A 12,359-nucleotide genomic window follows, 5' to 3' on the forward strand; every position below is an offset into this window, starting at 1 on the left:
AAAAGAGGGAAAGTTCAGTATCGTCGGAATTTAGGAACTACTGAGTTTGAAAATTTAATATTTTTTGTTTTTCCAACACCTTCATTTTTCAATATATTTCTACCATTTCTTTCTTTTTTTTTTTTTAAAGTTACATGTAAAACAAAAATTATTTTTGGTTATATATGTATATTTTATTTTATTTTTTGTTTTTCTTTTATTTTATTATAGCCTTTTATTTACAAAACATATGCATAGGAAATTTTTCAACACTGACCCATGCAAAACTTTTTCCAAGTTTTCTCCTCCTTTCCCCTACCTCCCTCTCCTAGATGGCAGGTAGTCCAATCAATACATGTTAAATATGTTAAAATATATGTTTAAAAATATACATACACACATACATATATATATATATGTACATTTTTAACATGTTTTAATATGAATCATGTTGGGAGAGAAAAATTAGAACAAAAGGGAAAAACACCAAAAAAAAAAAAAAAAAGAAAAAAAAAGTGAACATAGCATGTGTTAATTAACATTTCAGTTTCCAAGTAATAGCGTTTTCCATTCAATTTACAGGAATTGTCTTAGATCACTAAATTACTGAGCAGAACCAAGTCTATCATAGTTGATCATTATAGTCCTTTGGGCATAGTTCCAAATTGCTCTCCAGAATGGAATGGTTGGATCATTTCACAATTTCACCAACAATGTATTAGTGTTCCAGTTTTCATACATTCCCTCCAACATTTGTCATATTTTCCTGTCATTTTAGTCAATCTGAGATATGTGAGATGGTACCTTAGAGTTGTTTTAATTCACATTTCTCTAATCAAGTGATTTAGAGCATTTTTTCATATGACTATAGATGGCTTTAATTTCTTCATCTGAGGGGCAGCTAGGTGGCGCAATGGATAGAGCACCAGCCTTGAATTCAGGAGGACCCGAGTTCAAATCTGGTCTCACACCAGACACTTAACACTTCCTAGCTGTGTGACCCTGGGCAAGTCACTTAACCCCAGCCTCAGGGGAGAAAAAAAAATTTCTTCATCTGAAAATTGTCAGCTCATATTCTTTGACCATTTATCAATTGGGGAATGACTCATATTCTTATAAATTTGATTACATTAAATTTTTTCTCTAGCTTTCTGCAAAATTTTTTCTCTAGCTTTCTGCTTCCTTTCTAATCTTGGCTGCATTGGTTTTGTTTGTGCAAAGCCTTTTTAATTTAATGTAATCAAAGTTCATAATGTTCTCTATTTCTTCTTTGGTCATAAATTTATCCCTTCTCCAAAGATCTGATAGGTAAAACTATTCCTTATTCTCTTAATTTGATTAATAGTATCACCCTTTATGCCTAAATTATGTATCCATTTTGACCTTATTTTGTTATGAGGTATGAGATGTAGGTCTATGCCAAGGTTCTGACATAAATTTTTCAGTGTTCCCTGACATTTTTGTCAAATGGCGAGTTCTCATCCCAGAAACTGGAATCTTTGGATTTATCAAGCAGTAGCTTACTACAGTCATTGATTATTGTGCCATGCGTATCTAACCTACTGATTCACCATTTTATTTCTTAGTCAGTACCTGATGGTTTTGATGACTTTTGCTTTATAATAGAATTTTAGGCCTGGTATGCTAGGCAACTATATTTTGCACTTTTTTCATTAATTCCCTTCATATTCTTGACTTTTTCTTTTTCCAGATAAATTTTGTCATTTTTTTTCTAATTCTTCAAAGTAATTTCTTGGCAGTTTGATAGGAATGGAATTGAATAAATGGATTAAGTTAGGTAGAATTGTCATTTTTATTATAATATTATATTCAGGGTACCCATGAGCAACTGATGTTTTCACTTGTTTAGGTCTGACTTTAGTTGTGTGTTGATACAACACAATATTTATTGTATATAAAGCATATATTCTTTTTTGTTGCAATTTTTAATCTTATACACGTTATTCTATTTTATTATTGCTAATAATATTGCCATTTTCCTCCCTTATTTAAAATTATTTGTCAAATGGGGCTTTGAATTATATTATTTTTAATAATAACAATAGCATTTAACTTTTAAGTTTTGTAAAGCACTTTATATCTTTATATATGTTAATTCATTTATTTGATCAACAAAACAATTCTAAGAGGTAGGTACTATTATTATTTCTATTTTAGAGATGAGGAAATTGAGGAACAGAAAAGTTAAGTGTCTTACCCACTCACGCAGTAAAATATCCAATGCAACATTTTACCTCTTGTCTTTACTATTTATTTAAAAGATATTTACTATCTTTTCTATTGTTTGCTTAGAAACTTAAGAAGATCAGATTTGAGGAAATATATATAAAATTCTATGGCCAAAAATTCTACAGAAGAACACAATACAAAAGGAATTAGGGAGCTTTCAAGAATAAAATCCTGAAAACACAAAACAGATAAAGTTTTAATAAGGAAGAGAAACAGAGCTGTCTAAACAGAATGATATAAAAACCTATTAACATTTAAAATAAAAATCTTTTTAGCTTCCAGAGGGACAAGAGTAAGATCACAGAATAACTAGGAACATTGCTCAGCATAAAAGGGGCAATCATATGGACAGGGAGAAAAAAAAACAAAAAAAAACGACTTATGTGTTTCTTCTTCCATGGAAGATGAGCTTTAGACTGAGAACAAAATAAAACCCAATTACTAGGGAGTTGTAAAACAGGTCAACCTCATTTCATTTTCTCTTCTTTTTGATAATTATTTGTTAAAATCATAAGAAAAAGAAATGCTGTAGGAATAGCATATTCATGTTAACAAAGCACTAATGCTATAGTTATGGAAAAGATGGAGGTACAAGGGTTATATGATTATATATTCAGGAATAGTTGCATCTACTTGAATAATCATTTCTAATAGTAGTCATTAATAACTTTATGTCAATGAGAGGTGGTTGCAACTTAGGAATCTAGACTTTGTTTCTGGTGCCTTGACATGTTTAACAATGACTTAGTAGAAGATATGCTTATCAAGAGTGTTCATATGACAGAAAGTTGAAATGGTTAGCTAACATATCAGATGACAAAATTGAAAATTTAATAGAAATAAATATAAAGCCCTATAGCTGGATTGCAAAACCAACTTTAAGTATACAATAAGGGTAACATTGCTAGACAACAGTTCATATAAAAAAGTCCTGGATATAGTTAGCTACAAACTCAAAATAAGTCAAGAGTGTAAAATGGGGACTTCTGGCCAAGATGGCAGCGTGGAGGCAGACAGCTGCTTGAGCTCCATGTTTTCTCTCAGGACTTACTTCATGACAAGCCTCAGAGTTAATGCTTGACCGGAAAAGAAACTCACAAATAATCACCAACAGAAGACATCCTTGAAATTTGCCAGAAAAGGTCTGTGTTTGCTCTGGGGAGGGGACGAACAGACTGGGTACAGACTGAGAGCAGGCAGCCAGAGCAAGACAGGCAGCTCACACAGTTCAGACCAGAGGGTGGAGGGGTACGATTTCTTCCATTTCTGGGAAAAGACTTTTACCCCAGTGTGGATACTCCGTCTTGGCAGCAAGCCAGGAGCAGCAGAGAAGGTGTAATTATCGGAGATGAAGAATAAAATCCCGGAAAGCTAGCATCTCTCTGGACCCGGCCACCTCACCCCCACCTGGAGTGACTCAGCGCATTCTCAGAGCCTTAGAGCTCAGACCCAGCACAGCCATCACTGTTCTGTTAGTGGCTCGCTGCTGTTTCCCTCAGTCTGTAGAGGAAGCTCAGTAAAACAATCCAGCCCCATCCCCCCCAGAAACAGACCAATTGTTTCTCTTGTCAATTTGTTTTCTTTGATTTGCACTCTGAAGAAATGAACAAAAAATTCAAAAGGGCTCTAACCATTGACAGCTTCTGTATGGAGAGAGAGCAGACTTCAAATACTGAGAGCACTAAAAGCAGATTGTCTGCAGAGAAATCCCCTAAGGGGGATATGAGCTGCTCCTCAATACAAAAGAATCTCATAGAGGAAATCAAAAAGGCTCTCACAAGAGAGCTAGAAGAGAAATAGGAAAAGGAAAGGGAAGCTTGGCAAAAGAGCCTGGAGAAGTCATCCCACCCATTTAAAGACAGAGTGGATAAAGAAAACAAATCACTGAGAAGTAAAATTAGTGAATTAGAAAAGGTAAACAACTCCAAGGAAAACAGGATTAGTGAGCTGGAAAAAGAAAACAGCTCTCTAAAAAATAAAATGGATGAAATGAAAAAAAAATTCCATAAAAGAAAAAACTCACTTACAAACTCAATTGGACAGTTACAAAAAGATATAAAAAAAGTGAGTGAAGAAAATACATCATTGAAAATTAGACTCAAACAAGTAGAAATGAATGACTCAAGGAGAAACCAAGAAGAAGTCAAGCAAAACCAGAAAAACAAAACAATTGAAAAGAATGTCAAGCACCTTATTGGATAGACAACAGACCTGGAAAACAGATCCAGGACAGACAATTTGAGAATAATCGGATTCCCTGAAAAATGTGAGGAAAAAAAGAGTCTGGACACTATTTTCCGGGAAATTATCCAGAAGAACTGCCCAGACATTTTGGAAACAGAGGGTAAAATACACATTGAAAAAATTCATCGATCAACTACTGAAAGGGACCCTAAAATCAAAACAAAAAATATATTGGCCAAGTTCAAGAACCATCAGACGAAGGACAAAATACTGGAAGCTGCTAGAAAAAAGCAATTCAGATATGGAGGATACACAATAAGGATAACTCAGGATGTAGCAGGGTCCACATTAAAAGTACGAAGGGCTTGGAACATGATATTCCAAAAGGCTAAGGAACTTGGTATGCAGCCAAGAATAACTTACCCAGCAAAAATGAGCATCATTTTCCAGGGAAGAAGATGGACATTTAACGAAATAAATGAATTCCATCTATTCTTGATGAAAAAACCAGACCTACACAAAATGTTTGATATTCACATACAGAACTCAAGAGATTTCTAAAAAAGTAAAAAGAAATCTTGAGAACTATATTTCTGCCATAAAGATATGCAAAGAACACATGTATAATTTGTCCTAGAAACTAGAGGGGAAAGGAAATTATATCATAAAAAAGGGTAAAGTGGTGGTACTACACCTTATGAAGAGACAAAGGTAACCTATTATATCTGAGAGAAAGGAGGGAGATGAACATAGTGTGTATTAATAGACATATTTGATTTATGGTGAAACTTCTTCCACTTCATTGAAAAGTGAGAGGGAAGGAGTAAGCTAAGGGGAAGGCAATACAGAAATTGTGAGAAAAGGGGGTAAAATCGGAAGAGGAACTTTAAGGTGGGGGAGGGATCCTAAAAAGGGAGGGCTGTGAAAAGCAAGTGGTGTTCACAAGTTGAATACTGGGTAGGGGGGTAAGAGGGAAGGAAAGGAGAAAAGCATAAGCAGGGGTTAACAGGATGGCAAGCAATATAGAATTAGTCCTTCTAACCATAAATGTGAATGGGGCAAACTGCCTCATAAAGAGGAAGCAGTTAGCAGACTGGATTAAAAGTCAGAATCCTACTATATGTTGTTTACAGGAAACACACCTGAAACAGGGTGAGACATTCAAACTAAAAGTAAAAAGGTGGAGCAGAATCTATTATGCTTCAAGTGAAGCCAAAAAAAGCAGGGGTAGCTATCCTCATCTCAGATCAAGCAAAAACAAAAATTGATCTAATTAAAAGAGATAAGGAAGAGCATTATTATATCCTGCTAAAGGGTAGCATAGATAAGGAAGCAGTATCAATATTAAACAGATATGCACCAAGTGGTGCAGCATCTAAATTCTTAAAAGACAAATTAAGAGAGCTGAAAAAAGAAATAGACAATAAAACTATAATAGTGGGAGATCTAAACCTTGCACTCTCAAAATTAGATAAATCAAACCACAAAATAAATAAGAAAGAAGTCAAAGAGGTAAATAGAATACTAGAAAAGTCTGATATGATAGATCTTTGGCGAAAGCTAAATGGAGACACCAAGGAGTATACTTTCTTCTCAGCAGTTCATGGAACCTATACAAAAATTGATCATATACTAGGACAGAAAAAACCTCAAAACCAAATGCAGTAAGGCAGAAAAAGGCATCCTTTTCAGACCACCATGCAATTAAAATTACATTTAATAAAAAGCCAGGGGAAAATAGACCAAAAAATAATTGGAAACTAAATAATCTTATACTAATGAATGATTGGGTAAAACAGCAAATCATAGACATAATTAATAACTTCACCCAAGAAAATGACAATAATGAGACATCATACCAAAATATGTGGGACACAGCCAAAGCAGTAATAAGGGGAAGCTTTATATCTCTACAAGCCTACTTGCATAGAATAGAGAAAGGGAGGGTAAACGAATTGGGCTTACGACTAAAATTGGTAGAAAAGAAACAAATTAAAAACCCCCAGACAAACATGAGACTTGAAATTCTAAAAATAAAAGGTGACATTAATAAAATTGAAAGTAAAAAAACTATTGAATTAATTAATAAAACTAAGAGGTTGTTCTATGAAAAAACCAACAAAATAGACAAACCCTTAGTAAATCTGATTAAAAAAAGGAAAGAGAAAAAGCAAATTGATAAGTCTTGAAAATGAAAAGGGAGAACTCACCACTAATGGAGAGGAAATTAGAACAATAGTTAGGAGTTACTTTGCTCAACTTTATGCCAATAAATTCGATAACTTAAATGAAAAGGAAGAATGCCTTCAAAAATATAGCTTGCCCAGATTAACAGAGGAAGAAGTAAGTAGTCTAAATAGTCCCATCTCAGAAAAATAAATAGAACAATCTATTAAGCAGCTCCCTAAGAAAAAATCCCCAGGACCAGGTAGATTTACATGTGAATTCTACCAAACATTTAAAGAACAACTAACTCCAATGCTATATAAACTATTTGAAAAAATAGGGCTTGAAGGAGTCCTACCAAATTCCTTTTATGACACAGACATGGTACTGATACATAAACCAGGTAGATTGAAAACTGAGAAAGAAAATTATAGACCAATCTCCTTAATGAATATTGATGCTAAAATCTTTTTTTTAAATTTCAAAGCCAATGTTCTTTTCTTTTCTTTTTTTTTGTTTGTTTGTTTTTTTATTTTATTTTATAATTATAACTTTTTTTTGACAGTACATATGCATGGGTAATTTTTTACAACATTATCCCTTGCACTTACTTCTGTTTAGATTTTTTCCCTTCCTCCCCCAACCCCCTCCCCCAGATGGCAGGCAATCTTATACATGTTAAATATAATATATTCTAGATACAATATATGTGTGTAGAACCGAATTTCTTGTTGCACAGGAAGAATTGGATTCACAAGGCAAAAATAACAGTTTACACTCATTTCCCAGTGTTCCTTTTCTGGATGTAGCTGATTCTGTCTGATGCTAAAATCTTAAATAAGATATTAGCAAAAAGCCTTCAGAAAATCATCCCCAGGATAATACACTACAAACAAGTAGGATTTATACCAGGAATGCAGGGCTGGTTTAATATTAGGAAAACTATTAATATAATTGACCATATTAATAATCAAATTAATAAAAACCATATGATCATCTCAATAGATTCAGAAAAAGCATTTGATAAAATCCAACATCCATTCCTACTAAAAACGCTTGAGAGTATAGGAATAAATGGACTATTCCTTAAAATAATAATGAGCATATATTTAAAACCGTCAGTAAACATCATATGTAATGGCAATAAACTAGAACCTTTCCCTGTAAGATCAGGAGTGAAACAAGGTTGCCCACTATCATCATTACTATTCAATATAGCACTAGAAACGCTAGCCTCGGCAATAAGAGTCGAGAAAGAGATTCAAGGAATTAGAGGAGGTAATGAGGAAATCAAACTTCACTCTTTGCAGATGATATGATGGTATACTTAGAGAACCCCTAAAACTCTGCTAAAAAGCTATTAGAAATAATTCAGAATTTTAGCAAAGTTGCAGGATACAAAATAAATCCACATAAATCCTCAGCATTTTTATATATCACCAACAAAATGCAACAGCAAGAGATACAAAGAGAAATTCCATTCCAAACAAATGTTGAGAGTATAAAGTATTTGGGAATCCATCTACCAAAGAATAGTCAGGAATTATAGGAGCAAAATTACGAAACACTTGCCACAAAAATAAAGTCAGATTTAAATAATTGGAAAGACATTGAGTGCTCTTGGATAGGCTGAGTGAATATAATTAAGATGACAATATTCCCTAAACTAATCTATTTATTTCGTGCTATACCAATGAGACTCCCAAGAAACTATTTTAATGACCTAGAAAAAATAACAACAGAATTCATATGGAACAAGAAAAGGTCGAGAATTTCAAGGGAAGTAATGAAAAAAAAAAATAAATGAAAGTGTAGACCACTGTATCTGATCTAGAACTATATTATAAAGCAACAGTCACCAAAACCATTTGGTATTGGCTAAGAAATAGACTAGTTGATCAGTGGAATAGGTTAGGTTCACAGGGCAAGATAGTGAATAAAAATAGCAATCTAGTGTTTGACAAACCCAAAGATCCCAACTTTTGGGATAAGAATTCATTATTTGACAAAAACTGCTGGGAAAACTGGAAATTAGCATGGCAGAAACTAGGCATGGACCCACATTTAACACCACATACTAAGATAAGATCAAAATGGGTCCAAGATTTAGGCATAAAGAACGAGATCACAAATAAATTATAGGAATATAGGATAGTTTACCTCTCAGACCTGTGGAGAAAGGAATTTGTGTCCAAAGGAGAACTAGAGATCATTATTGATCACAAAATAGAAAATTTTGATTACATCAAATTAAAAAGGTTTTGCACAAACAAAACAAATGCAAACAATATTAGAAGGGAAGTAGCAAATTGGGAAAACATTTTTACAGTTAAAGGTTCTGATAAAGCCCTCATCTCCAAAATGTACCTAGAATTGACTTTAATTTATAAGAAATCAAGCCATTCTCCAATTGATAAATGGTCAAAGGATATGAACAGATAATTTTCAGATGATGAAACTGAAACCATTTTCACTCATATGAAAGAGTGTTCCAAATCACTATTGATCAGAGAAATGCAAATTAAGACAACTCTGAGATACCACCACACACCTGTTAGATTGGCTAAGATGACAGGAACAAATAATGATGAATGTTGAAGGGGCTGTGGGAAAACTGGGACACTGATGCATTGTTGGTGGAGTTGTGAAAGAATCCAACCATTCTGGAGAGCAATCTGGAATTATGCCCAAAAAGTTATCAAAATGTGCATACCCTTTGACCCAGCCATACTACTACTGGGCTTATATTCCAAAGAAATACTAAAGAAGGGAAAGGGACCTATATGTGCCAAAATGTTTGTGACAGCCCTCTTTGTAGTGGCTAGAAATTGGAAAATAAATGGATGTTCATCAACTGGAGAATGGTTGGATAAATTGTGGTATATGAATGTTGTGGAATATTATTATTGTTCTGTAAGAACAGGAGGAATACAGAGAGGCTTGGAGAGACTTACATCAACTCATGCTGAGTGAAACGAGCAGAACTGGGAGATCATTATACACTTCAACAATAATACTGTATTAGGATATATTCTGATGGAAGTGGTTATCTCCAACATAGAGAAGAGCTACTCCAGTTCCAATTGATAAATGATGAACAGAATCAGCTACACCCAGAAAAGGATCACTGGGAAATGAGTGTAAACTGTGAGCATTTTTTTTGTTTGTTTGTTTTCTTCCCAGATTATTTTTACCTTCTGAATCTCATTCTTCTTTTGCAACAACAACAATATTCGATTCTGCACGTATATATTGTACCTAGGATATACTATAAGATATTTAATATGTATGGGAATGCCTGCCATCTAGGGGAGGGGGTGGAGGGAAGGAGGGGAAAAATTTGGAACAGAAGGGAATACAAGGGATAATGTTGTAAAAAAAAAAATACCTATGCATATGTACTGTCAAAAAAAAAGTTATAATAGGCTAAGTAAGTTTAAAACAAGGGAAAGAGAAGAATTGATATATTCTATATCCTGGTTAGAATCTATATTGTGATTAGTTTAGGGAAATACATGATAAAAGGACTGGAAATTATGTTATATGAGTACTGGATGAAGGAACTGAGAATATTTATCTGGAAGAGAATGCATAGGATAGACATAATAGTTGTTTTTATGTATCTGAAGACTTCTAGTAAGTAGACTTGTTCTATTTGTCCCCATAAGATAGAACTATGTCTAATGGTACATTACTAGATGGGCATCTTTTGACTAGATTTTAGGAAAAATTTTCTAATAATGAAAAACTTAAGTGGAAGTAAATTCTCCTTCACTAAAAAATTTTAAGCAAAAATGTAAGACCACTTATCAATAATGATTTTTATTTAGATATAGGTTGTCACATGACCCTTGAATTTCCTTCCAACTCTGAGATTCTGCAATTCTGTCAGGCAGAGTACTAGGTCATAAGAGAGTAGACAATGATAAAGATATGATCCTTATATTTAAGATTCTTAAATTCTTGTAAGAGACAAGACCATACACAAATAATTATAATATTAGATACATATTCTTGACTGTACTTGACTCACATTAAGGTTCATTGTTCTTCAACCTCATAAAGGAACTAAAATCCAATCAAACAAAAGTGTTTTCTATGTACAATATCATATGCTGAGTAAAGAGGCTGCAAAGATTTCCCTGAGGAGTTTACTATAGGAATAAACCATTTATAAATACTGTGTTTTGTTTATATTTAGCCTGTATTTTTTTTTCTCATTTAAATGTAAGGGCCTTATCAAAAGGAATTGCAGTGAGGAGTTTTTATTAAAGACTCAGGAAGTTCTGCTTTATCTTTATCTTTTTAGTAATAATGAAACTAGCCCACTTAATTTCATTACCTTAGAAAAGTCAATAAATAAACCAAGATACTTATCTTTCAGAAGGGTTTGGGATTTATTAATGAATTAAAACCACACAATATTAATTTTTATTTCTTCTTTAGGTGCATTTTGGTGGCTCCAAAATCTATTCTGTGGTAGACAGACAATAGAGGAAAAACAGTGAAGTAATGCATCTCAACTCTTATAGAAAAAAAAAAGTTTTACATTTACACTGTTATTTTATAAAATGTGTCATTCTGATGGCTCTGATTTTTTCTTACAGGAATTATTTCATTGCTCAAATTTCTTATCTGGTTCAAAATGTTAATAGCTGATACAATGAAAACATTTTAAATACAGAATACTGTATTTCTGATATTACTGATTTATGTATATAATTATGCTCATATGAATATCAGTTACATTATAAGTACAAATGTAATGGTATATTTAAAAGCTAACCAATTTTTAGGAAAAGGATTTGGCAAGATTTAGAACACCCTCTATTCCTCTTTCATATAATATAAGTATACAATTATTTTGTAACTAAATTTTCTCCTAATTGCACATTAAAGAGAAAAAAACTGTGTAATTGAGAGAAAATTTAATGTTCTCTATTGTCTCTCTAAATTTTAGATGTCTCTTTAAAGAATGATTTAACACTGCATGAAGTTATCAAACATATTTTTCAAAAAGGCTGAAATTTTTTTATGTAATACTGTGAGTGACTGCTATCCTGATAGATTACTGAGCAGAACACAATTTCTATTGCAAACATACTGTGCAAATAAGAAGTTAGAAGATAATTTTTATCACTTACCAGCAACACTGCATAGACTTTAAATTATGATTGATTTAAAGCAAAAAAAAAAAAAAAAAAAAAAAAAAAAGATGCCTCCATCTTCATCTACATTTTTAAGAAATAACATTCCCTTCACTTTTTGGTGTTTCTTTATCTTGTTCTTTTTGACTGCAGAGTGCAAAATACTCATGGACAAATTGTCTACACATAGGGCACTGCTGAAAATACTTAACACAGCCATCACATAAGCATGTGTGTCTACATGGTAAGAGTACCCAATTCACCTTCCCATTCTGGCAAACAACACAGTCTTTGCTATTTTCTTCATATTGTTCCACTTCGCTTTCAGCCAATCCAGTTTTTTCCAACAAATGTCTGTCAGTACTTTGTTCTCCTGGAGAAGAATTACTCAAGGATGGTGTATTATTATTTGCAGACATGAAAAGTTGCTGAAAAGCAAATAAATAAATTTAAATATGATTAAAAATTCAATTCAGTATTTATAGTCAAAGATTATAAAAGATAGCCAAAACCAACTATGACTTAGGAAATAGATGATTCTTCAAGGTAGGAAGAAATGAAATGTGAGAGATTATTTCTTCTTCAGAGTAAATCTCAATAGTTTAATCCCTATATTTTTGTTGAGTGGATCTT

At 32.9% G+C, this 12,359-nt stretch overlaps 1 protein-coding gene across 3 annotated transcripts in view; it reads right to left on the reverse strand.

Annotated features, from left to right (window-relative positions):
* Positions 1–10,957: 10,957 nt before the first annotated feature.
* CGRRF1 (cell growth regulator with ring finger domain 1) overlaps positions 10,958–12,359 on the reverse strand; it is a 49,599-nt gene continuing 48,197 nt past the window's right edge. For all 3 annotated transcript variants that reach the window (XM_074290796.1, XM_074290797.1, XM_074290795.1), the window contains exon 6: positions 10,958–12,154. In XM_074290796.1, coding sequence (XP_074146897.1) covers positions 11,819–12,154 — 336 coding nt within the window. In that variant the 3' untranslated portion in view covers positions 10,958–11,818. The remainder of the gene's footprint in view (positions 12,155–12,359) is intronic.

The sequence above is a fragment of the Sminthopsis crassicaudata genome, chromosome 2 (genome assembly GCF_048593235.1).
Source record: "Sminthopsis crassicaudata isolate SCR6 chromosome 2, ASM4859323v1, whole genome shotgun sequence".
NCBI classification, from domain to species: Eukaryota; Metazoa; Chordata; class Mammalia; order Dasyuromorphia; family Dasyuridae; genus Sminthopsis; species Sminthopsis crassicaudata.